Here is a 27509-nt window from a genome sequence, read left to right as displayed (position 1 = left end):
TTGGACCAGACTCGGGAGTCACATATGATAATCTCATCTACTTGTCATAACCCTTTAAGAACCTCTCATAAAGAAGGAAGCTGACCATGAGACATTGAATACCTTATATAATTTCCTTAATAAAGAGCTGAGCCAGAACTAATGGGGGCTCTGCCGGAACCCTAGAAGCCAAATAGTCTCGTATTCCAGGTCACAGCCTCTTCTGGCCATGTGTTTAGCATCATTCAGCTCATTCTTTAGAGGCCACGTGGGCTCTTCAAACTGGGAATAATGTTTATTGGGTGATCTGTTTCTTTGTACCTCTCATCCTACAGGCTAAGAAAGCTCAGTTACTTAAGCTTTCACCAGCTCGCTGAAGCAATCAGAGCAGAAAGCAGGATGTGGATCTATTAAACTTTTTTCAAGTACATTAATAAGTACATATTAACAACCCTATACCTGTGGCCTTTGAATTAGTATAAAAACCGAAGAATTTGCATTAATTCTCTGAGGTCTGGACCTCAATTTTACCACCTGTGGGCTATGGATTAAATTATATGCAAATTACCTTTCAACATCTAAGTGTCAAACAGTTTTAAGATTTTATTGTTCAAGTTCTTAACTGCTGTAGCAAGAATAATTTCTAGTGTTTGATAAATATTGGATGAGTACATGTAAAGGGTTTAAAAAACGTGTGCTTTGAGTGAAGCGCAGCGTAATTTGGATGCCCTATTTTATCTCTCTTGAAGGTCAATTTCAGGTGTAAAATGTCCTGGGGGAGGAGAGCCTCTTTGTCCTGCTCCGACAAAGGGACAGCAGCGCGGGTTCCGCTAGAAACCCCAAATTACAATCCAAACTTCACATTCACCCTTGCTTTTCTTTAGTCTCCAACGCCGCCGCCGCGCTCCAGCTCCAGGCGGATTGGTGAGTTGGAAAGTGCACCAGGCGCCTTTAAATGCTAATGAGAAGAGATGCCCAACTCTGGAGCCAAGTTTCCCCACCCTCTTCCCTCCCCGCCCTTCCCTCGCTGGCCGGTGCGCCGCCTAGAAAAACTTGTGCGGGGCCATTTTTGGGGCAGTAAGATCCAGCGAGGAGCCCAAGCGCGAGCGCGCAGCCCGAGAGCTCGAGCCGCCTCCGCCGCGAGACGCCCCCTCGGCCGCCGCCGCCTGCGCCGCGAGATCCGCACCGGCCTCCCTGAGAGCGAGCCCGGCCGTCGCGACCACCAGCCGCGCCAACCGCCGACCAACCGCCACCGAGGTGCCCGAGTGAGAGCAAAGGAGGCGGCATGAGCGAGGCGGGCGAGGCCACCAGCACCACCACCACCACCCTCCCGCAGGCTCCGGCGGAGGCGGCCGCCGCGGCGCTTCAGGACCCCGCGCCCAAGAGCCCTGTGGGCAGCGGCGCGCCCCAGGCCGTGGCTCCCGCGCCCGCCGCCCTCGTCGCAGGAAACCCCGGTGGGGACGCGGCCCCGGCAGCCACGGGCACCGCGGCCCCCGCCTCTTCAGCCACCGCCGGCAGCGAAGACGCGGAGAAAAAAGTTCTCGGTGAGTCAGCGTGGGATGGTCGGTGCAGTTCCAAGTGGGGAGGCCGGCGGCCGGCCCCCGAGCACGAGTGGGCAGCTCCCGCTGAGTTCCCACCCAGTCAGGAGAGGCTGACAACACCGGGTCCCCTCGCCCAGGTGCAGGTTGCCGCTGGCTCCCCTCTCTGCAGGCGCTGCCAGGTGAGCGCGCCGCGCCGCGCCCTGCGCTCCACGCGACCCTTTGCACCTCCCTCCTGAGTCCGAACGGCCAAGTTGGGGTCTTGACTGCTGTCACACAAGCGGGCACTGCCACTCGTTCTTGTAGTGGAGAATGCCTTTATCCAAAAAGAAAAGGGGAGTCCATCTGGGGAAAGAGACCCCGGGTAGGGATCCATGTGGATGTAGTGATGCGACAGACACGTGGGCCCTGGACAGTTCTTGCTTAGTATCTGGGAAAGGACAGCATTTCCTTTGGGGACGCAGAAGGCGCAGAAAGAGACGCTGAGAGGAAAGTGGAAAGACTGCCGGGGAGGCTCAGGTGTCTGTCCCTGACGCCCTTCCCACATGGGCTTGGGAAAGACGCCATGCTTCTGTCGGCCACATGCCGGCAAAGAGATGTTGCAATCCCCTCTGGGAAACTTGGGTCTTGGTCTCGCGTCCTCCTCCCCCTTGTGTGCCCACTGATGCAAAGAGCCTTTCAGTGTTCACCAATCGCTACACGTTTTTCCCTCTTCCTGGACTGTGGGAACGCACGTGGTGTAGCAGCTGAAAAAACTTCGTCGGAAGTGGGGGTGTGACGTCTGTTCAAAACACGGTTACCTTGGGACTTACGACTTAGGAAGGGAAACAGGAAGATGAGAAGTTCAGATCTGGGGGGCAGAGACTTAGAAAGAGTTTTTGTGGTGGTTATTGGTTTTGTCATTTATTTCAGTGTTCTCATCTTTTGAGAAACGCCCTGAGTGAGGCTTTAAACAGGCTTGCAAAGCAGGTGGGTGGTGAATAAGCTCACTTGAAGGGCGTGTGCGCATAGCATTCACCCTTTGAAACCGGAAAGTTAACAGATGGTGTAGGATGCTTCAGAAAAGTTTTTCCTTGTTTTGGGTGGGGCATGTTTGTGTGATTTCTCTGAGCCTTGCCTCCCAATTAGAGAGTAGAGGCAATAATGCAAAGAAAGATAACAGGATTTAGTGTTCTCCACCTTGGGGACCACTTTTCTTTTTCCAAGAATTTTTGGTCAGTTTCTGCCAAACAGCATGCAAAGTATAACCTGTGTGGGTTAAGAAATTAAATAACCCTCTTTTTATGCTGGACTTAAAAAAAACCCTTAAATCTATTAATATTATAATTATGATATTGTTTCTACTGAGTATTTTTTGAAACACCTCCAATGCAAAATTTGCGGGAGAGACACTCATGTCATCCAGAGTATTGTTATGTTCTTAATAATATGCTATTTTCAACAGAAGCTTTTGCATTTTTTTCATTTAATCCTGTACCTTTCTTAAATAAGGAAAGCAGATATTATCCTTAAAGATGAAGAAAGCGTATCAATTACCAACTACTGTTCTGTTCCTACCAGATCCCCTTTTATCTTCCCCCAGCTAGATCCAAACTGTCTGAAAATGAAGGACAGCCTTCCACATGACACTTCAACACTGTTTGTCTCTGTCCAGTGTGTTCTGCCATCTTCTGTCCTTTGCCAAGCAAACACACGGATGCCCAAAATGTGCTAGACACAGTGCTGACTGAAATGGATATCTGTTCTTGGATTCTCTAATTCTAGTTTTTCACTGGCCTTAACTTTAGTTGGTAGAGCACATAGTCCTGGGAAAATATTTACATGGATAGAATAAAACTTCCTTTTTTTTTTTTGGTACTTGGTATTTAAAAACCACAGGTACTTATTCCCACCCCTTTTTATTTTTTGATTTAGGGTCTCATTAAATTGCTTAGGGCCTTTTTCTCTTTCTTCCAGGCATTTAACCACATCTCCTTCCTTTTTTTTTATTGATTTTTTTAAAATGAATGATAGTGGAATGCATTACAATTCTTGTTACACTTATACAGCACAATTTTTCATATCTCTGGTTGTGTATAAAGTATGTTGATACCAGTTCATGTCTTCATACATGCACTTTGGATAATGATGTCTATCACATTCCACCAGCCTTGCTAATCCCCTGCACCCTCCTTTTCCCTCCCACCCTTCTGCCCTATCTAGAATTCATCTATTCCTCCCATGCTCCCCCTCCCTACTCCTCCCCTCCTTCCCTTTTTAAATACTGTATTTAGAGACGGGGTCTCACTAAATTGCTGAGGCTGGCTTTGAGCTTTCTGATCTTCCTGCCTCAGCCTCCTGAGCTGCTGGTACTACAGGTATGCCACTGCATCTGACAAGGGCCTCTCTGATAGCTGAGGCTGTCTGTCCTCAAACTTGCAGTCCTCCTGCCTCAGCCTCCTAGTGCCTGGGATTATAGGGTTGGGTCACCATGCCAGGCTGAAATAAAGCTTCCTAGTGAACATTATGGAAGCCTTATAGTAACTTCATTTACATTCCCCCTCAAGGTTGCCCCGATTTGTAACACTCTTCCCCTTGCATATATGAAGTATGTTTATAATTATGGTTTTAAGAAAGAATGAACGATTTTGTTTGATTAAAGTCCTTGGAAATAGTGATAGAATTTGGATTTTTGTGGGTGGGGGTGCTTGGGATTGACTTTACAAATTAGCTACATCCCCAGCCATTTATCAAACTGGCCTCTTTGTACATTTGCATCTGAAAAATCAAATGTTTTTTCTTCCTGGCTTCTCTAATTAGAATGGCCTCAAACTAAAGATTTGAATTTGCACTAGAGAATGGCCTCAAACTAAAGATTTGAATTTGCACTAGAGAATGCTTAGTCAATGTGGGCTGAATGACTTCTGCCCACCCCCCCCCCCACCCCCCAAAAAAAGCTAAAATATCAAGCTTAGCAGTCTAACAACTCAGAACTAACCCTGCCCACAACATAACATGGCAAGTTCTAATTACTATTTTAGTTTTGAATTTTAAAAACTGAAGCCCTATTATTTATTTTATAGTGCAGCAGCTTGGATTAATGTTAATTGTTACTTCCATTCTCTACTTTTATTTTAAACAGTAATCTTCTGTCAGGTTCTGTTTCATTGAATCTAGATGATTCTTTATGCATTTCCTGAATTTACACATAGGTATTTCCTTAGAGGCATTAAATTTGACTTTCACAACTGATTCCGAAAACAATATTTAAAATAGTTAAAGTAAATATCTACGAAATACAGTTACATGAAGTTAATAATTTGTTTATATCTTTTTCTCTTAAATCTAAAATTTGTCATTCTATAGAAATGGTCTTGCTCATGACAGAATGTAGAGTCAATAATCAAGTTAAAGGGGGATTTTATAGAAAATGTCAAGTTTAATTCCCACCTACTGAAGAGAGTAGGGTAAACAATGAAACAGCCAGAATTCTTCACTGTGGTTTGAAAAGCCTGTTACATCATGTCTCAGGGTGGTAAGTACAGAACTGGATTGAGACAGCATCAGTTCTATTAATACTCTTGACTCCTGGTAGGCCCCCATTTGACTAGAAGATGACTGTTTTATAGACTGCCTATTAACAATAAACTAGGGGGTTTCTTATTCAGGTTTATTTAGTGTTTCAAGTCTGAAAATGGTGTGGTAAGGTCATTCATTTATCTACACTCCCCCTCAAGGTTGTTCCTCTTTCACACTTACTAAATTTTTCTGCATTAATACTTGGAATTTGAATCTTAAGCAGCACTTTTTTCTCCCAACATTTTCTTTATTTTTAATTACTGCAGAATTTAATTACTGTGTAGAATTGTGACCACTCTGGCTTACAACTTTAATGAAAAGTTGAACAAAGAAGAAAGGTTTAGTTTTCTGAAAAGTAACTCCTTATGATATCTTGCTCCATTTTCTTTTCCTAATTTATTTTGGAATTAAGCTGTTAATGGTTTACTCAGGTATGTTTGGGTTTTGTATAATGTTATCAAGATCTTAGTGATATAAGCTTTATCTCTTTGTAGGTCAGATATAATTTATCTGCTTAATTCCATTTTAGCCACCAAAGTCCTTGGCACTGTCAAATGGTTCAACGTCAGAAATGGATATGGATTTATAAATCGGTACGTATGTGTACATCTGGGTTTTAAATTTACACTTATGTTGTAGCACCTGCAGTTATAAATCCTTTACCATACTTTTAATGGGTTGTATACATTTTTAAGGTTTATAAGCACTATATTCTCATTTTTAAGCCACTGGTCATTGAATTTTAATTAAAATATGTCTAGAACACTAACATAACTGATTTCAAAGTATCTAATCATTAGTAGAAAAACATCAGAAACTGGAAGAATAAATGAGTCTATCCATAATTTCACAGATGGAGAAATGGAGTCTGAGACTGGTCAAGCAACTTTCCTTAGGTCACACACTAGTCAGTAATTGAGCTGGATCTGTACCCGGGTCTGGTCCAGGTCCTCAGAGGAAACTAGTTTTCTTTAAAGTATGGTAACTCATAACCATACAGGAATGAGGATACAGCAAGCTCTTGAGAATTAAGATGTTTTAATAGAACATTGTAGTTTTTTCTGCTTCCCTCCCTCTTTAAACAAATTCTTCTAGTTTCTTCCTTGTCTGTTTTGGTGAGGTAGGGTGGGGTGGAGTGGTGGGAAGGTTGTTTTAAGTTTCAGTGTAAGGAGAGCCTAGTTCACAGCTGTGCCCTGTCCTTTTGACTGTCTTGCTTTGCTTTTGCTGGGAGGAAAATCTGGGGCTCTGGTTACATACCATGTGATTTAGGAAGAGATGAGAGGAAAGGGATGTTTCTGTATGTTGAGTCCTGTGTTTGGCTCTAGTACTGTGGTAATGTGGAAGGGTAGGATGGGTATTTTGGCAGAGTTAGTTTTTAATGAGGATGGATTCTAGGTGTCAAAATTTAGAGGATACAAAAAAATTTATGTTGTAAAGGTCTTGAGATCTGAAGTCATGATACATTGTTCTTTAGGTTTATCCACATATTTAGTACCTCTAATGGTGAGTTTTTGTCTCCCAACAGAAATGACACCAAAGAAGATGTATTTGTACATCAGGTAAGAGGAATTGTAAATATTATGTTTGTTGTATGAGGAAGGGTGTTTATAAACTGCTGTTGTTTCTCTGAAGCGAGTCCTACAACTTATTGTATTCTAAACTCTTTCTGTGTTTGAGACATTTTAAGAGTGCAGATAAACTTTCCTGTCCCATCATTAATTATTTTTCAGTTTTAATTTTGCAGATGAATGGAGTAATTTAGTTGAACCAGTTTTTTAAAGCCTGCACCCTTAGCAAAAACCGTTCTGTTTCTGTATTAGCATCCTATTCTCCTTACAGGGCGGGTTCTCTTCAGTGTTTGGCTGCAATCATCTGGCTTTGCATGGGTGTTGGTTAAAGCTCCTATAACTTGAGGTAAACAGCACAGTGAATCAGATAGTTGGAGTGTGTGTATCTAAGATGTGAGAAAACTTCCGATTCCCCAAGGGAGTTCTCCTGTTAATATAAGCATGCTTAGCACATGTCCAAGTCAGAAGATCCACCTTCTCTTATGAAGGAAATATAGAAAATGGCTAAGGTATATACAAGATGGGCATCTGCTATAGCTGTCTTTCTTTCTTTACATTTTAGACTAAGGATAAATAGTCTATTATGTGTCCTAGAATACTTGCTTTAAAATACAGAGAAGTTGTACCTATGTTGGCTATTCTTTTTGTATGTTTAGCCTTCAGTGAATTGGCTGAAATAAGTGTTTTTCATGTAGTATGGCAGTAGGTACCAAATGCCAGTGCATTTACCTGTAGGTCTCTCAAGCATCTGGTTTTCTGTGTTTTTTGTGTCCTATTTAGGTTTGTGTGTGTGTTGGGATGGAATTTGCGTGTGGAGATAGCAGTATCTGAAAAGCTCTCTGATTGTGGTTTTTCCATCCTTTATATTTCTGCTTGATTGGATATATTTTCATTTTTACATAGATAATTTGAGTAGATTTTTTTTTTTTTTTTTATGAGATACAGTAACTTTTAAATAATAGCATCCTGAAAATAAAGTGTCGCTTGTAATATCTGGAGGTTCATAGACATTCCGTGGTAAGAGCTCCATTCAGTGACTGAGTAAAGGAGTTTCTCTGTGCTGGTGGCCGGCTTATTTGCCTGTGAGTGTATGACCTGATTCCAGCCCCATGAGGTTGTGTGGTGAGTCACCTCTGTGTTGGGGCCTGCCCAGTTTAACAGGAAAAAGGGAACAAGCCGGTAGGGAGGGGCTGTTTTTGGAATGGCTGAACATTCGTGCTGCGTGCGCAGATATCCTGTCCTGAGCTGCCTTTTTTCCTCTGTGGGTGAGGTCTCTGCCCTATTGGCTCAATCTTTTTTTTTCCCCCCTCTGCCTCCTACTCAGAGTAGGGGAAGGGCCGGATTACACATGCCTAATCGCTTTATAAAATAAGGTTGACCTAGTTCCATGCAAACTCCAGAGCCCCTTTAACTGTTTAGGGATACCAGCCAAAGAAATGGAAATTTGTTGCAAGAAAAATATTCTCTCCCTTTCATTGATTGAAAAAGGGAAAGGGGCCTTTTCATAAGCAGATATTTAGGCAGAATAGCATCTTCATTAAGCTTTTAATGAGTTATTGGAAAACCTGTAGGGAGTAATTATCAAGTGAATGAAGTGATGGGAAAAATATTCAATGAATTTCATACAGGTACAGTAGAGGGATCTGAATTTTCTCTACTGCCTTCTCCCCATCAGGGCTGTTAGCTTTGTGGCTTCAGATAAATCACTCAATTGTCAGCCCAGCATTTCCTTATCCACAAAATGGGATGGCAGGGGAGATGCCAGATTATCACTAATATTTTGATTCCTGAAGTAATTGTATTTATCAGGTGGTGCATGCCTGTAATCTCAGCAATGTGGGGAGACTGAGGCAGGAGGATTGGTAGTTCAAGGCTAGCCATAGCAACTTTGTGAGGTTGTAGCTTAATGGTAAAGAACCCCTGAGTTCAAACTCCAGTACCCCCCAATGCCTCCCCAAAAAAGGAATATTTATCTCCTTGGCATTTCTTTTTATTGTTTTTTTCTGTTCTTCATCACCCACCACATGTTCACATTTTATACATTCTTTTAACGTTTACAGTTTTGTCTAGTCTACAGAGCATCTGTACCTAAAATGTGTGCTTGTGTGTATGAAGCTGCACTTCGACTTTTGAAGCTTAATGGTTTGACGTAACCATTATGATGATCAGAGCAAAACAAGTTTGTAATAACTATGTATTTCTCTTTAATCCACTTGACAAGATGAATTTTGAAGAACAATAAACCAAGAAAGTAATGGACTGTAGTTTTGTAAGGTTTTTGTTGTTTTGGAGATTCAGAGTAGTAGAAGAATGGTAATAGTAATAATAGGACAACAGTTGCTTCAATCAAGTTCAATCTGTAAATTTGATTGTGATGAACTTGCTTTAATATTGAAATACATCTTAAATGCAATGTTTGTTTTTTTGATAGACTGCCATCAAGAAGAATAACCCACGGAAATATCTGCGTAGTGTAGGAGATGGAGAAACTGTAGAGTTTGATGTGGTTGAAGGAGAAAAGGTGAGAAATTGTGGTTGCATTACAAACTATACTGGCATATAGCTTTGTGGCATAAAAAATGGCCTTTGGATTTCCTATGAATATTTGTTGGATTTTTTGTATGAGAGGAGTAAGTGACTTTTAAGCAGAAATAATAGTAGCAGCTGGGCATAGTGGTGCATGCCTATAATCCCAGCGACTTGGGAGGCTGAGGCAGGAGGATCATGAGTTAAAAGCCAGCCTCAGCAATTTAGGGAGGCTCTAAGCAACTTAGTGAGACTCTGTATCAAAACAAAGAAAAAAAGGCCTGGGGATGTGAAACAGTGGTTAAGCACTCCTGGGTTCAATCCCTGGTACCAAGAAAATAAAAATGAATGAAAGGAATAATAGTAGTACATTCTTATATTTAAATTAAAAAATTTTTTTTTTGGTGATAATGGGGATGAAACCCAGGAGTGTTCTATCATTGATCTGTGTTTCCAGCTCTTTTTATTTTTTATTTTTTTTGAGATAGAATCTTGCTAAGTTGCTCAGGCTGAGCTCAAATTTGTGATTATCCTGACTCAGGCTCCCGTGTACCTTGGATTATAGGCTTGAGCTACTGAGCCTGGCTTAAGTAGAAATATTTTTCATTATTAAATGTCATTACATTCTTTGTGTTATTATTGTTTTGTAGTTCTAGGGATTTAATCCAGGGGTGCTCTACCTCTGAGCTCTATCCTCAGCCTTTTTTTTTTTTTTTTTTTTTTTTTTTTGAGGCAGCATCTTTTAGTTGAGGCCTCAGTCTCCAAGGTCACTGGGATTACAGGTGTGTCTCTCTTCACCTGTCTAACATTCTTCAGAAAATTAAATAAGCCATTTTAAAAATTTTATTTAATAAATGATAAACACTGATTGTGAAAGAAGCTAATTTCCCCCAATTTATAAAATGCCCGTTTTTTGGAACCAAATATTTATAATTTGTTGCATGGCATTAAAAATAGATTGAAATTGCCTGGCACAGTGGTGTACGCCTATAATCTGAACTGCTTGGGAGGCTGATGTAGGAGGATCACATTCAAAGCCAACCATAGCAACTCAGTTAGAGAGACCCTGTCTCAACAAAATAAAAATGGCTGGAGATGTGGCTCAGTGGTTAAGCACCCTTGGGTTCAATCCCTGGTACTAAAAAAAAAAGAAAGAAAGAAAAAAATGCTTTAGGGCAGAAAATTTATAAGACTAAAGTTTTTGGATTGATTTGTAGGCACTACTATATATAGTAAAGCATATTTTATTCTCAATAAAAGAAGGCTCACATTGAATATAATCACTCTTCTTTCTTTGGGTCTCAGAAAACTGAGGTGTTTTGATAGCCATGTTTTTTTCAGAGGCTGTCAATCCAGAAAGCCTATGGGTCATCTTGAAGAATTTTTTTATGCCATTATTTATTTAATTACAATACTACTAAATGTTCCTCATGTTTTGATTTTAATCAGTAGTCTTTTTGTAAATTTGCTGTGGCAGGGAATCATAGCAGCCGAATGAATGATAAACTGATTGACTAACTCCCATGCACCTGCCCTTTCCACATGCATATAAAGTCTGATAGGCTATTTTTAATGTCCTTTGTCACAATTTTACTTTTATATTTTTGAAGCATTATTTTATACTTTGGCTCCTGAGATAAGAATGCTCATCTATTTCAAGCACAATAGGAAGGTATAAAGAGGAATTGCTTGTGTGGAGACTGTTTTACTTAATCAAAGACCCTTTCTTCTTGTTGGTGCCAAGGAGGGAGAAGTTTTACTTTCAGTAACTTAATGCTGACTTGGTGTGGCACATCACTGCAATCCTGTCTACTTGGGAGACTGAGGCAGAGGATCAAGTTCAAGGCCAGTCTTGACAACTTAGTGAGACCCTGTTTTGGATTAAAATTAAATAGCTCAGTGCTGCACAGAGCTACATGAGTAGGGATTCTCTTGGTACTTCTTGGGCTAACCTAAGTTTCAGCATTTTAGGAAGATTATATTATCTCATTTCTCTACCATTAAGGAATATTTATTTGGAGGTTGTCTGTTCATTTTCTTCCTCAGGGTGCTGAAGCAGCCAATGTGACTGGCCCAGATGGAGTTCCTGTGGAAGGGAGTCGATATGCTGCTGATCGGCGCCGTTATAGACGTGGCTACTATGGCAGACGCCGTGGACCTCCCCGTAATGTATGTTGAGTCTGTTTCTAATTAGTGATTGGAAAGTTTTTCAGCCAGTTGTGGTGGCACACCCCTATAATCCCAGTGACTTGGAAGGCTAAGGCAGGAGGATTTCAAGTTCTAGGCCAGCCTGGGCAACTTAGTGAGACCCTGTCTCAAAAGTAGAATTAAAAAGATGGGGATGTAGCTCAGTAGTGGAGTTCCCCTGGGTTCAAATCCCAGTTTCACAAAAACAAAACAAAACCACTTAATGAAATGGAAACAAATGTCTTATATTCTCCTGGAGGCAAGACAAGTGATTCCCCAGCTTGGAAACTTGCCAGTTAGCAGTTTTATCAGGATGTATTTGGCTGCAAGTAACAGACATTTTTGTAATAAAGAGACTTAAAAAGTAGGCAGTGCCAAGATTATAAAGGCTTTGTCTTCATTTCTTTCTTTCCTCTGGCCAAACCTAGTCACGTGGCATTTGCTGGCATAGGGGATAGGATTGCCACCCATATCTTAAAATCTGTTGTTCCTTACTTGAAACTGACACTGTTGACCTCAAAGAAAATCAGTATTTGGTTAGCAAGGAAGAATGATGAATAATTAGAGAATAGGCAGTCAAAAGTGCTGGTCACAAAATATGATTTTTAAACTATTTAGTGAAACATTTTGCTACTATTTTAAAGTGAAAAAGCAATGAGGTTTTTGGTTTTTTAGATTGGTCCTTGTCTACGGAGGCTGAATTTAAAGGGGTCCTCTCAAGGCTTGCATAAGGAACCCCCTTATAAGGTTGTAAAGACCTTATTAGATTTGAGTTCATTATGAATTGATAATGTGAGATAATAAAATTATCTAGATTTCTATCTTTTTAGAGTAAGAACCAAGGTTCAGCACCATAGAATAAAACTCAGGATGTTTTGTGAGCACAGGATGGGCTACCTATATCTTGCAAAGAAACTTCTAAAAAATATCAGTAGAACAAAACCTGCAGATTGAGAATTGACATACCTTCTACTTAAATGCTTTTGTTTCTTTTTCTATCATATTCACACCCTGGCTAAATTGATTTTTTTTTTTTTCCTCATGTTTGTTAGGATGTTTCACTTGTTCCTATATTTTTCTTTTATTTTGTACTTGATTTTTAAGAATTAGCCAGATTGTTGTGGTAGGAATGAGCTATAGTAGCAGTTTACTGCCTCATGTTAACTTACAAGTTTCATATACAGAACTCTAGCTGTGATTAATTTGACTCCTAGTTGATTCAGAAGTAAAAGTGCCAGAAAAATTGTCAAGTAAAAATTTTTTTTCAAGACTTTTTCCTCCATAAGCTAGAAAAAATACTTGGAAGAATTTTGAAATTTTTATTTCTAAGTATTTATAAATGGAAGTTTTCTGTTGTAATATCTAAATATTGACAACTTGTTCATTGTTTGTCGAGTATGGTCAACACAGGTGGCTTTATTATTATTGTAAAGTTCTTTTTAATTTTTTAATGGTGATGTGATATAGTAATTTAAAATATAAGCAAAAATGTAAAATGGTTCCCTTTATTAATAGGGGTCTATTTTGAAATGGTTGACTCATTACTATTTGTTAAAATATTTTAAAACTAATATTTCTGAAAATATAAAGCAGTCCCTTGGTTTTTAAACGTTTGGTTTTGGGATCTATTTATGCACTTAGATTTTTTTTTTTTTGAGGATCCTAGAGTTAAAGTGTGTTTATATCAATACTATTAGCCATGTGTGGTGGTGCATGCCTGTAATTCCAGTGACTTGGGAGGCTGAGGCATAAGGATCACAAGTTCAAGACCAGCCTCAGCAACTTAGTGAGGCCCTCCCTGAGCAACTTAGTGAGACCCTTTCTCAAAATAAAAAAAGGTTTTGGGGTATATGTACCTCCGTGGCAAAGCACCCTTGGGTTCAATTCCCCAGTACCCCCCGACACACACACACACACACATACAAAATCATTAGAAATTAAATTTAAAATAACTCATTATACATTAATGTAACTAACATTTTTTTTATTATGATTGGAGTGGTTTTGCCTTACACATTTACATATCCTTTGTATAGTTTAATAGATTGCTGAACTCTCATTTATTCTATATTTGTCTGCCTATAGATTGCATGTCATTGTAACCTGTGAAACCCAGTCACTTATGAGAGATTAATGGAGAAAAGAAAAATAGCACCTTAGTATGAGGATATTTTGATTTTGCTGACTTTGGAAGGTTTCAAAGACCCCACCACATTTTGAGAAGCATCTTAGGAAATATTCCTCTTAGGTTACACAGGCTCATGCTGGAAGCAGTGGCGCATGCCTGTAATCCTGGTGACTTGGGAGATTTAGGCAGGATTGCAAATTTAAGGCAACCCCTGGCAATTTAAGGAGATGCTGTCTCAAGCTTTAAAAGGTTGCAGGGGCACTGGGGATATAGCTAAGTGTCCCTGTATTCAATATCCAGTACTGCAAAGAAAGTATTCTCATAATATCATAAAAATGTAGATTTTCTTGATGTTCCCCTTTGTCCCAATGGATGGTAAATGTTGGAAGAGACACATTTAAATGAGCCAATTATTACAGATTGTGTAGATGTCCTTTGGGTGGTTGGTCAGCTGGTCACCCATTCTAATTAGAAGACTGACTATGAAATTTGTTACAGATTTATTGCTCTTGCTTTTCTGCTTGGTGTTTCATCTGCATAGATCTACTTTAACCTTAATGTAATTTATCCCAGGGAATCCCATGATAACTTGGGCTAAATGCATTTTGTCTGTATATTGAAAGGGATTATTGTATTGCTTTGGGAATATATTTTTTTTTTCCTTCTGCTTTTGGTGTTAATCATCCTAAGTGTGGTGTTCTTTGGTCCTTCCCTTGCTGAAACTTCCTCTGAACCTCTGTTTCTTTGCTTCGCTAGTACGCTGGGGAGGAGGAGGAGGAAGGGAGCGGCAGCAGTGAAGGATTTGACCCCCCTGCCACTGACGGGCAGTTCTCTGGGGCCCGGAGTCAGCTGCGCCGCCCCCAGTATCGCCCTCAGTACCGGCAGCGGCGGTTCCCGCCTTACCACGTGGGACAGACCTTTGACCGTCGCTCACGGGTCTTTCCCCATCCCAACAGAATGCAGGTAAAATTGCACCTGGAACTTCTCAGCAGTCCTCACCCTTCCATCCTTCTTTGCCTCTTCCTCCTCCTCCTCCTCCTCCTCCAACACCAAGAGCTGGAAATAAAACTTTGCTTGTGGCTTCCTGATGCTACGAAAGCTGAGGCAAGGCCCTCATTGGGCTTTTTCAGAGCATTGATTCTAGAAACATCTCTAAAAGCACAACCACATGAGCTATGCCTGTAATAGAAAGGTAGGGTAGCATTTCTGGTTTATAGGAAAAATAAGAGAAAGTAGCGACACAGGTAGTATGTTTATAAGCTCGCACTCCAAAGGTACTTAAGACCTGAATTTGAATCTTAACCACTGCTGCTTATGATCTGTGATGTTTCAAGAAAGCTATGTTTTACAGACCAAGTCGTATAAAGCATGCAACATTATGCCTGCAATAGAAAACACTTATAAAATACCAAATTTATATGAGGTGATGCTGATTTTAAGAAAACTAACAAAATAGAAATTGTTGGATGTTTATTCTCTCTTTTTAAAAACTACACAATATTATTAGTAGAAATGTTTTGAATTCACTGTTCTTAAACCAACTTTGCATTTTCCAGGAAGTAGGAAAACCAGGGGTAGAGTGTCATATTTTTATCACTAGCTACTTTTTCCTCCTTTGTGTCCTAGGGTTTTCCTCTCCCTGCCTTTCGAAAATGTTTTGACTGAACATTATGTTCTGTCTGGTCTTTGCAACTCCTGTCCCATCATGCATGACTGTGTTCTTTCTACATTGCTTCTTGTTTTTTTCCCTTCTACTCTTCAACAGCTGCCCCTGACAAATGTGCTAAAAATAACAAGCAGACTTACATATATGGAGACCTTGGGTACACGAGACATAGTAGGTTTCTTTAGGGCAACTCTGGGCTTCTAGGAAATTAGGACAGGAAAAATTGAGATTGTGAGATTATAATATCTATATTTTTGGTGTATTATTATTATTGCCATTATATACACACACATATCCTATTTTATGAGAGTATAGTATTATTTTCCATTCATTGTAAAAAGAGTATATTGAGGGGCTAGGGATACAGCTCAGTAGGTAGCGTGCTTGCCTTGCATGCACAAGGCCCTGGGTTCAATCCCCAGCACCTCAAAAAAAAAAAAAAAGTATATTTAACCTTAGGAATTAAAGATTCCAGCAAAGTGACTCCTTAGTGCTCTGTAGAACATTGCAGATGCTAGTTGAACATACGTGCTCGTTCCCAATAATCTAGCTGCATGTGCTTGTTTTTAATGCAGACTGACCTTTTCACCCATTCCATTTTGGAAGTAGAAGCCATCTTAGATGTCCTCAACAATTTTCCCTTTTTACCTCTTTGCTATACATTGCAACCAAGTTTGGGTATTAAGTGACATTAATAAGTTTCCTAAAGCCAAATCAAGAGCAACAAATGAAAATTCCCAAGTTCCTTATAATTATGCCATAGGTTGTCACTGTAATATGCTAAAAGTATAGGTTGATATGTAGGATGTTAAAAGCTATTGATAAATAGAAAGTTTAGACAACATTCCTTTCTGTATACAATACTATGAAATTTATTGGGTGCAACGAGGGGAAATGATGCTATCCAGGTCAGTAACAATTGTGTTAGGCTTCAGAACACAAAATAGCATGATCTATAAGTAACTAAAATGCTTTCATTTTTAAAGACAATAACTACATGTTTGGAAATTAAGTAGACTCATTGAGCTAATACCAACTATTATCACCTAAGAAAATATTTGAAGGAAAGGGAGTGACATTATTTGTCATCTACCAAGTGGCAGATGTGTGGAATCAGTTCTTACTCTGTCCTCTCTACCTTATTAAAATTGACATCTAGCTTTATGAAATTGGCAGTGGTTTTCATATATACATAGATTATATATAATTTTTTTCTGGAAATGAAAAGATTTGAATATTTTTGAAAACACTGACATTTTTATCCAAGGTGATGTTGTTAAGAGGTGGTAGAAATTGATTTAAATTGTTCATGCTTTCCTTTTCTCTCATTCCACTAGACTCTTATGCTTTAAATATTAATTGATGTTTTTGTCAAAAGTTTTTGAAGAAGGAGCAGTTTGTCTTATTCAGGAAACTAAAGGCAGGCTTGTGGTTGGTGTGAGTGGTGGGTATGAGATATTAGAGGAAATTGGGCACCTTGATAGAGCACAGTAAAGGACTTTTGTCTTACTTGAAATATGATGAGAAGCCAGAAGAGGGATCTGATCAGAAAAGAAAGAAAAATGCTTGGGTAGTTATTGGACTGTTTAATGGAGACCAGACTATGGGAGACTATAGCAGAAGTCAGCCTCTGTGATTTCCCAAAGCACAGATAGTAGTGGGTTGGGTTAGAGGCTGGCAGTGGAAGGTGGGAATGAGTGGTCAGGATTGGGACATGTTTTAAAAATAAATGTGACAGCATTTAATGATGGCATAAATGTGTGTTATAAGGAACAAACAATACCTTTGTGTGTGTGTGTGTGTGTGTGTGTGTTTTTTTTTTTTTTTTTTTTTTACCTGAACAAATGTAGGGATATTGAAAAAAGTTGGATTTGAGGGGAAAGATGAAAAAATTTGGAGCTCATTCCCCTGTGTTACAATTTACATTCAATCTGGGCATGGTGGTGCACACTTATAATCCCAGTGGCTCGGGAGGCTGAGGCAGGAGGATCACAAGTTCAAAGCCAGCCTCAGCAAAATTGAGGTGTTAAGCAACCCAGACCCGTGTAGTTTTAGTATTAAGGTTGACAAAGTCTCTGGAGCTCTCTGAGTGGTGTTTGAAAAGACCTAAGGAAACCTTGGTCTTTCAGTTACCAAAGAAGATCATGCGCCAAGCTAGAGGTAGCCTCTGAAGGGCAGACATGGGACTGCAGGTATAATTTGGAGTCATAAAATGCTTGAAGCTATAGAGCAAGATGAGATTAACTATGAGTGCAGGTGAGAAAATGATCTTGGGACTGAGTCTGGGACATAGTAATAAAGATTAGGAAGATGAGGGATATTGTCTGGCAAAGGACATTGGGAAGGAACCTCAGAGCAAGTATTTTAGGAAGGATATGTGTTTAGATGCTGTTGATCAGTAGAGGGAATTATTAGGTTTGGAGGTCCGTGGTATGGGGAGGGCAAAGTTTGATTGGACTGAGATAGTAAATGAAAAGAAGTTTATGCTCCTGGAGTGGTTACTGTGGGTGGCAGTGGTACTAATGGGGGATGTTTTGTCTTTAATATATTTGTGTATAAAGGAGTTCAAAGAAATGGGTAGTGACTCCAGGAGGATGAGATCAGGACAAGAATTTTGTGTTTTACAATTTCATATTTTACAATGGTGAGTTCCCCTTGGTGTGTTACCCCATATACCTCACTATCAACTTGGTTCTAAAGCCATTAGGTGGGGCTAATAAAGAGATTACCTATTTTACACACCCACCCACCTATGCACTTATTACGTATATTCGCATGTACACAGGTAACTACATTTCTTTAGTTCTTTCCACTAAAAGGTTCTGAAAGTAGGAATGCTCTTAACAGCATTGAGCATACCTGGGCCCAAGTTTTATTTATTTATTTTCCTCCTAATTACCACCACTCTTAAATAGAAGTTTCTTTGGTGATACAACTGATTTCAGAACTAGGAGAGAGAAAATAAAACACAAGCCTGGAACATCTTGTGCCAGAAAGCAAGGAAGTTTTTCAAAGAATGTTGGAGGCATGTCAAGAGGACATGAGCCAACCTGAAGGGATTCCTATTGGCCAGTAATGATAGTAACAGAATATAACTCATTGAATAAAATGGAAAACTATGAGTCCATACAGATATAAATAATAAATGAACATATTGAAAATTTTGAAGACCAAGATTTTATAGACTGAAAATACATCCTTTTAAAATAATTAATAATGGGAACAGGCTCCATGCAGTGGTGCACACTTATAATCCCAGCAACTTGGAAGACTGAAGCAGAAGGATCATAGGTTCAAAGCCAGCCTCAGCAACTCAGACCCTAAGCAACTTACCAAGACCCTGTTTCAAAATAAAATATGAAAAGGGCTTGGGATGTTACTCAGTGGTTAAGCACCTTGGGATCAATCCCTGGTACCAAAAAAAAAAAAAAAAAAAATAGAGGAGGAACAGGTCAACTTTTAGCAGAAGATCCTGGCAGATGCTACCTTTACCACTTAGCAAAAGGAATATTGTCAGTAATGGTACAAATTGAAGCCATCTGCCACCTAATAGGATACAATGAGAAGAATGCTGTGTCACCTCTGACTTTCTGGTCTCAAATGCATGAACTAAGTCTAGTCATTATGAAACACCACACAACCCAAATTGTGGAGTCTTTTACAAAACATTTAAACTTGTCAAAGGTCATGAAAAACAAGTAAAGATTGACAAAATGTTCCAGACAAAAAAAAGACAAATTCAACACATGATTCTAAACAGGTGGGGGTTTTTGTTTCCTATTAAGAATATTACTTGAGACAAATGGGTAAAACTTTAATGGGTCCCGAGGATTAGATTCTGTACTTCAACTTTTTTCCATAAGTATGTGATTATTTCAAAATTTAAATAGTGAAAAAAGATAGATGGTACTTCAGTGCATTGTATACTTTGAAGGGACATTTATAAAGAAGGAAAAAATTTACATAGTGAAGGGAGAGAAGGAGAGGATGAATAGAATTAGCATACTCTAGCTGGGAATATAGAGGATTTGGTTTAGATACAAGCCTGAACCACTTATCCTATGTAATAGGAGAGGAGAAAATAAATGCACATGGAACAATGCAGAAATTTTCTTCTTAATTATTTCTTTTTTCCTAGTGAAATATGGAGGTTGGTATTTGCTTTTGAAATGTAGAAGGGATGTAATTTGTCAGATAAGGTTGATTTGTATGCTTATATTGTAAAGAATCTCAGAGCTGCCAGGCATGGTGGTGCATACATGTAACCCCTGTAACTCGGGTGACTGTGGCAGGGGGATCACAAGTTTGAGACTAGATGGGCAATTTAGGAAGACCCTGCCTCTGAAAATAAAAAGGGTTTGGGATTTGGCCCAGTCGTAAAGCAGTCCTGGGTTCAATCACCAGGACTCTTCACCCACAAAAAAATAAAAAGACTCAGAGCATCAGTGGGTTATTGTTTGTTGTTTTGTTTTTATTTCTTTCCTCCTCCTAGAGGGTATACAGAATGTTAATTTTATTTCCCCAGATTAAAATAAATTACAAGAAGGTATTTTTCTCTTTAGTTGTTATTCTTAACACAGGTGGTAAAACTGAAGAAATCATGGGGGAAAGCATGGTTTTAAGGTTTGGTTTTGTAGTGCTGGCATGGAACTGAGGGTATTGCACATGCTAGGTAGCCTCTCTACCACTGAAATATACCTCCAGACCATGGATAAGATTTGGATGAACCTCTATAGAAAACTTTAATGGTACTGGGAAAACCAATGTGTGGAGTTTGTAGATCTGAGTTTGAAACAATTGAAAGTCTCACTGCTCAAGTGTGGCATTCCATTTCCCTTTATAAAATAAGATTTTATTAAAGACTTGAGTGTATCAGGTTTCAAAATGTAAATATTGTAAATTAAGCTGCCCAGAGATAAGACAGAAAGCTCTCAGGACTGAATCCTCCTTTCCTATCACTCACAAACCTCTAATAATAATAATTAAAAAAAATAGTTCAGTAAAACTGCCCAGTTTTGCAGTTAAGCACTTTTGTTTTTTACTTTAAAAAATGTTTATGAACTACACTGTGGCTCTATTCTTATTCTCTGTGCATGACACTTATTTTCCGCTGTCATTGCCCTCTGTAGGCTGGTGAGATTGGAGAGATGAAGGATGGAGTCCCCGAGGGAGCACAGCTTCCGGGACCAGTTCATAGAAATCCAACTTATCGCCCAAGGTACCGTAGGTACGTAACATTTTCCACAATAATGATGACCAGTTCAAAGACTTGTGAGTGACAGTAGAATGGATGCGGGCACAATGGGTTTGTTCTGTGGATTAATTACATATTTGGAAGATGTGGCTGTTTTGAACACATGCCCGAGTTGTTTGACTCAGTCATTTGTTTTCCTATGGTGATGTGAAATTTTCCTCTTCTGAATACCTAGAATGTTTAGTTATCCCTGTACCAAACCACTATTTGTATTCTGCAACTTTCATGGGATATAAATTAATACTTAATTTCATTAAGTTAAATGAGAAACAGAAATTAATTGGTGAGCAAGTCAATGGTAGTGTTACAAATGAAAAAGAATTGAATGTTAGAGTATTTTTAATAACTCAGGTGATCTGGTGGGATTAAATTGGGCTGTGGATCATTGCCTAAACTTAAATTGCATTGTTTTATTTAGTAGTTGTATGTCATTGGGCGAGTTCCTGGACTCTTGTTAATTTGTTGCTACCAGATCTGTAATTTGCATATTAAGAAGTGTACAGTGACCAGTAAGATTAAATGTACTGTTTCATCTATGATAATTAATATGGTACCCTCAACAAATAAAGGATATTATTACTAGTATTAGTGAAGGACTGTTATTTGTACTAGAAGTGTTTCCAGTTTCATAGTTTTTCAGATTTTGGACTATTTGGAAACTTCGCTAATCTGAAAATCTGAAATGTTCCAAAGTCTGAGTGTTGTTTCAGCACTCGATAAGTTTGAGTTTGGGATTTTGGGATTAGGGGTACTCAATTTGTACCTTGAAGTTTGTTGATAAGGATTTATTTAGTGAAAGAAAAGTAAGTGCCGGACATGGTGGTTTATATTTATAATCACAGTGGCTTAGGAGGCTGAGGCAAAAGAATTGCAGGTTCAAAGCCAGCCTCAGTGATTTAGTGGGGCTGTAAGTAACAAGAGCTGGGATGTGACTTAGTGGTTAAATGCCCTTTGGTTCAATCCCTGGCACCGCCCCCTTACCCCGACCCCCCTCCAAAAAAAAGAGCAAGTATATTATATTGGGAAAGAATGAATTTATACTAGGCTATGTCTCCTTCCTCAAAAGATGACAGTTTTAGGCATAATCATAATACTAAAAAGTTTCAAAAAGTCTCTTCATAGTGTCCCAGCTAGAGTCATCCCTAACTGCCTGATCTTGGGTAAGTCGTGTTTGGCCTTTTTTGGTCTATAATAAAAGCAGCAGCACTTCCAAATGGTTCAAGCAAATACTTATCTCTTCACCTGTTGGTTTTCTAACTATAAATTTAGCTCACAGAATTAACATTGAAATTAAATATTCAATGTGAAAATATACTAGCACAGGCTTTGGCAGACAGTAATGTTTTCTGCCTGTGTTTAATCTCCTTAGTTCCCACTAGACTATGCATGAAGGACTGATCAGATCCCTCTTCTTTTTCCATTTTCTGTTTGTTCACTCAAACATGTATTCAAATGAAAGAGGAAAATAATGGAGAAATAAGTTGTTTATTTTTTCTTAACTACAATTTTGTTCCATTTACTGTATTGGCCTGTGAATGATTCTAACAGTAAGTACTCATCATTTCACTTTCTACCTTTAACAATAAGCCGTATGTTCTTGAGAATCCCTGTCTTGTGGCACTTGTTCCTTTTGCTTTGTATTCCTGCTCTAGGGGACCTCCTCGCCCACGACCTGCCCCAGCTGTTGGAGAGGCTGAAGATAAAGAGAATCAACAAGCAGCCAATAGTCCAAACCAGCCATCTGCTCGCCGTGGATACCGGCGTCCCTATAACTATCGGCGTCGCCCCCGTCCTCCAAATGCTCCTTCACAAGATGGCAAAGAGGTAAAAGCCAGCCCATCAGGGATATTGCTGCATCATTGTTAATTAATCATGTCAAACTTTAGCATGTAAGAATGGGGCTCTCATGTTAAGGGAAGCTGCCTTTAAGCATGAGTTGAAAGCAGTTGTATGTACACAGTAGATATTATGGAGCACTAGTGGTGCTTAATGGCCAGTTGTAAAGCCACCCTTCTCTAGTACTAATCTTTTGGCTCACATACATATGAATAGTTAAATTTTGCATGGTTATTTTCTTAAATGTGCCAAGACCCTTTAAACTTCCCATAACATCAGGGTGGATTCATTTTAGTTTACAGTTTGTTTTGTGTTGTAGACCAAGGCAGGTGAAGCACCAACTGAGAACCCTGCTCCAGCCACCGAGCAGAGCAGTGCTGAGTGACACCCAGCTCCCCAGGCACCTTCACCACCAGCAGGGTAAGAGCATGGGTGGCCCAGTCTTGAGTTGGTAGTTTCTTTTAAATAGCACTGATTTCTCAGTAGTAGCAGAAATTTAAACTAGTTCTGTGATTCATCTGTGCCAACCCCTGTCTCCATTGGGATTCTGGGGAAAATTGTTTTGGTGGTTCACTATCTCTGGGATTGACCTTATTTGGATAAGTTTTGGGGGTGTATACATGGAGACAGTTGATATTCAACTTTTTTCTAGACAGCTTTTAATTGTTAATACCTCTTTAAGAAAACTGATTCCGTGGCACTTAGGGGCCAATTTGATAATTTTCAAGCCCCTGACATGGGCTTGGTTTTTTTTCTTTTTTTTTTTCCTTTGGTAACCATTATTTATTTTGAGGCAGTACAGTGTATTTTGTAACATCCAAAGGGTTTACATATCCAGCACATACTGTTTTGCAGCTCGAGTTTGCTAGGAGATCTTGAATTTTGAGTGGCTTATGGATCCTCTGCTTTAGTGATGTCTGTGATGTTTGTCACCTCTGGAGTTTTATATATTTCTTGCTTGTTGCCCTTTTCATTAGTTTTTAGTTAAAAGGGATATAATGAAACGATGTTAAGACATTGTTAAAATTTTATAAATAAAATTATGGGGTTTTTATAAATACCTTCTTTAAGGTCACTTGCTTTTTTTTTTTTTTTTTTTTTTTTTTTAATTCTTTTTTAGTTGTTGATAGACCTTTATTTTATTTATCAACTGTTTTGAAATGGCTTTAGCCTTTTGCTAAATAGTATTATTTGTAGGCATTGTTCCTAAAGAAATACTCCAAAATGTGGCAGGAAACAACTTTCTACTATGTACAATTTGACATTGGGGACAAGGCTAACTAATGACGGTAGATATGTATTAGGAGGTATGTTGCAGCCACTAAAATATTATAATGTGAAGAGTTATGGATGTTAAACTATTTGTTAAGGCCTCATGGTGGTAATTCTATAATTTTTTACTATTCTGCTTTTCTGATTTATTAGAAAAGTATTTTATTAACAAGTAACAGTTTACAAATCTATTTAAGATGTATACATCTTGTTTAGAACCTTTGACATGTTTTTAGAATTATGAAAAATCATTTTTGCCTTTTGATTGTTTAAGTTGATCATTTTTGACACTTTTATAAGTTTGATTTTAATGTTTTCCAGGTGACCTAAAGAATTAATGACCATTCAAAAGTAAAGCAAAAAGCACACCCACGACCTTACCAACACCAAAGAAACATCTAAGCAATAAAGTGGAAGACTAACCAAGATTTGGACATTAGAATGTTTACTGTTATTCTTTGAGAAACTAACAACTGCGAAATGAAAATGTCAGCATATTTTTCCAGCAAGCTGCCATTCCGGGAATGCCTGCACAGAGTACGAGAGAGCAACCTCCCCAGTTTCAGCAACCACTAGGTTTATATTTTTTTCCTGGTTTTTACTGTTTTGGTAATATGAATTGAAAGAAGAAATATTAATACCACATGGGGAGAACCCCAACCAAAGAAATCTGAAATATATAGTAAATGCTTTTTTTTTCCTTTTTTGTTCATTTTGGATGCTGGTGCTAAACTTACAAGTGTCATGATTTAAAAAGAAATTTTATGCCCTTCTTATTTATTTCTAGGATGAGGGGAGGATAACATTTTTGCTTTCTTATGTGACTCTCTTTGAAAATGTGCAGTATGAATTCCTCAAAAATAAAATTTTTACCCTTCAAAGGAAAAGATGTGTAACTGGAGTATATTTTCCTATGTCAGTATGTTTTCCTCTCCTTCTCCCCTTCTTCATTCACCTAACTTGGTTAATAATAGCAAATTCAAAGCCACTATAGGTGAATTAGTGCTATTTAATAAATTTTAGTTATGAGTTTGAGATCATAGAAAATTAGATTTCTTTTGAAATGTACAGCTGAGAATTGGCAAGTTCATGTTCAAGTTGGGTAGTAGGCATGAATCTTTTTTTTTTTTTTTTTTTGTGGGGGGGGGATACTAGAGATTGAACCCAGGGGCACATCCCTAGCGTTATTTATTTGAGACAGGGTCTCGATAAGTTGCTGAGTTGGCCTCAAACTTGAGCCTCCTGCCTCAGCCTCCTCAGTTCCTGTTATTATAGGCATGCACTATCTTATCTGGCTCTGTATCTCATGAGTAATCTTCATTGAGGCAGTTTGATCGCCTTTGTGTTAACAGCTTCAGATACACTTAATTTTTTTTTTTTAAGAGAATTTTTTAAATATTTTTCAGTTTTCGGCAGACACAACATCTTTATTTTTTATTTTATTTTATGTGGTGCTGAGGATCGAACCCAGCGCCCCGCGCATGCCAGGCAAGCATATTACCGCTTGAGCCACATCCCCAGCCCCTACTTAATAATTGTTTATAGTTGGATCTAACTTCTTGAATTTTCAATCTGAGGTTTATAGCACCAAACTGCTGTATTGTATCTGTATGTAGCTGATTTTAGATATATGCTTGGAAGTGGTTCCAGGACACCTATATACTTTTAGTTATAACTAGATTGCTTATAATACCTAAGACATTGTAGATAGTATGTAAATAGATGTTACACTATTGTTTAGATGATCGCAAGAAAAGAAAATTACTTCTGACCTGCGATTGATTGAATCTTTAGGTCCCAGAACCTGTTGATAGAGGGCCAATATGTATGTATCTTTCAGAGAATAGTGGGGGCTCTTTTCAATTGCACAAATTTCTGCCCCCCCCTGGGGGCAGTGCTTCAGGTTGAGAATCATTACAGTGTGTGTCAGACTATGTGGTTACTTCTCAGACTTGCGTATTATACCTTCAGATTCTTTGCTCCTTAGCCACATGTTGAGCCATAGTTGACCAGTGCTTTGAGAACATAAGGAAAGTTGGAATTTAATGTCAGATGCCAGTATGTACTAGTAAGAAAAATGAAACCTGGTGATGGGGATAGAATGGTATAATATTGGATTTGTTTATTTAGGTTAGGGGTATTCTCTATAATATAAATGGGTTTCTGAGCTGAGGAGTAAATTGGTAAATTTGCCTTTTTTGTATTATCTGGAACAAAGAACACTCCAGGCAGAGTGAGCATAGTTTGAGAAATGGCAGCAGGTGAATTGTATTGTTCAAGAACCATGTGTTACCTTCCACGTTTAAAAAGAAATATTCCAAAAAGGAAACTGGTAGTACACACGAGGCAAAAAACACAAAGGTATAGAAATGTATTCTGTGAGAAAAATATATCCTCTGAGTTCAGTTCCCTCAAGGCAACCAGTTAATCTGTTTCTTAAACTTAGTTTAGCTACCCCATGTATGTGAGTCTTTATGTGTGTCAGTTTGCAAACTACTGCAAATTTTGGAAAAGGAGATGAGTTTAAATTGTGCTTACCTTGACTTAAAAACAATCATTAGATATCTATTTTCAAAGTCCATACAATAGTTGTGTGTGATACATCATTTTTCTAAATTTCTCTTCTGTTTCTGCTCATTTTAAAGCAGTTTTAGTATAGAGTATTTAAAATATAAATGTACCATACAACTTCCTGGCACACTGTGTGTTTTCTCACCAAACATATTTTCTGTTGTTAGCATGTGTATAGTTCTCATTTGTGCTTGCTATATAATATTTTGTTATACTGCTCTTAATAATTGTGCTAATCTATTATTGAATATTGAAGGTTTTAAAATTGCAATTGAAACTTTATATTATTCTAACACCCTCACACTTCCATCCATTTCAGTGTTAGAGCTATTCTGTTTCTATAGAAAATGAAACAATGTGATGAGTTTGGGCAAAAGAATCTAAGCTTTGACAGTAAATACCAGTCTAATTCTTAAACACAAATTGAATGTGATGTAAGTAATCATGGGTCTACAGTAAATAAATACAGACCACCTGTGTGGAAGCATAGCCAGACGTCAACTAGAAACCTGTCATACTTCACTATGGTTGGTGTTTTAAAGCCAGCAAGTTATGCTTATTTTTGGTGTCACAATACCTATTAGTAACACCACATAACTGAAAAACCAACCATGTGCTAAGAATGATGCTGGGTGCTTTTATGCCCCAGGGATCTCAATTGTAATGGTAATGTAGGAGTTGTTAGGTTTATTGTAAAGAAACCATTATTGAAAGTTCTTTTGCTCTCAGTGGTATTTAGGATAAATAAAGGTTAATTTTTGCTTGGGATTTTTGAACAAGTAGCTGACATGTTCAAGCTTCTGAGAACTAGCAGTTGGTTTCAGTTGAAAGGGAAAATAAAAATCTCTTGCCCTCAGAGAAATGTGTGTACTATAGCATACATGTTTAATAAACTCATTAGAAATATGTGCTGTTATATAAATCTGAAAATTAGATGATCTTGTCAATAACAGTGATCAGCTTTGTGATTTCCCCAAAAGGCTTTGTGAAAGCATTTTATTTTATCTGATAAGCTAGTTCCAGAACTACCCAGATTTTCACAATAATAGATGGGAGGCTATAATGGGACTGAGATCCATGCTGGTCCCATGACACAGGGAGCTTAGTTAGCAGATTGCTCCTTGTACCTCCATAGGACAATATTGTATCAAAAAGGATGTTGAGTGGAAGCATGTGATATAAAAGTCTAGAAATCACCACTTTTATTACCTTAGTGTCATCCTTTCATGCATTGATCTAAGTCATGAAGTCTCACATAGGGTTCTAGGCAACTCTTGTGCGAATTCCTGGACTAGGCACTTCTCATCAGTTAAGAATAGCATTTTTAATGTTTTCCCCCTGCTTTCTACATTTTTTATTGATGCATTCTAATTGTACCTAAGGATGGGATTTGTTGTTATATATTCATACATGCACATAATGTGAA

At 38.6% G+C, this 27509-nt stretch overlaps 1 protein-coding gene across 2 annotated transcripts; it reads left to right on the top strand.

The window, feature by feature from the left end:
• The first annotated feature begins 1056 nt into the window (after positions 1-1056).
• Positions 1057-24399, top strand: Ybx3 (Y-box binding protein 3). Of its 2 annotated transcripts, XM_046446469.2 has the most exons (10): positions 1057-1523; positions 5605-5668; positions 6601-6634; positions 9075-9164; positions 11216-11338; positions 14241-14447; positions 20280-20377; positions 22057-22228; positions 22560-22660; positions 23834-24399. In XM_046446469.2, the coding sequence occupies exons 1-9, from the start codon at positions 1265-1267 to the stop codon at positions 22623-22625; spliced, it is 1113 nt and encodes a 370-aa protein (XP_046302425.1). In that variant the 5' UTR covers positions 1057-1264; the 3' UTR covers positions 22626-22660; positions 23834-24399. The 2 variants fall into 2 exon arrangements, with proteins under 2 accessions (XP_046302425.1, XP_046302426.1); XM_046446470.2 differs by lacking the exon at positions 14241-14447.
• Positions 24400-27509: the final 3110 nt, after the last annotated feature.

The sequence above is a fragment of the Marmota monax genome, unplaced genomic scaffold, assembly GCF_021218885.2.
Source record: "Marmota monax isolate L192 unplaced genomic scaffold, Marmota_monax_Labrador192_F-V1.1 WCK01_AAM20220418_F8-fsc00314, whole genome shotgun sequence".
Lineage (NCBI taxonomy): Eukaryota > Metazoa > Chordata > Mammalia > Rodentia > Sciuridae > Marmota > Marmota monax.
Note: the sequence above shows the minus strand (reverse complement) of the source record. Positions and strands in the feature narration are given on the sequence as shown.

Excerpts from the sequence above, each read along its gene's own strand:
- Ybx3 (XM_046446469.2), top strand. The coding sequence starts at position 1,265 with ATGAGCGAGGCGGGCGAGGCCACCAGCACCACCACCACCACCCTCCCG. Across the intron at positions 20,378-22,056 it reads TATCGCCCAAGGTACCGTAG|GGGACCTCCTCGCCCACGAC; the intron begins GTACGTAACATT and ends TTCCTGCTCTAG. Across the intron at positions 22,229-22,559 it reads CTTCACAAGATGGCAAAGAG|ACCAAGGCAGGTGAAGCACC; the intron begins GTAAAAGCCAGC and ends TTTGTGTTGTAG.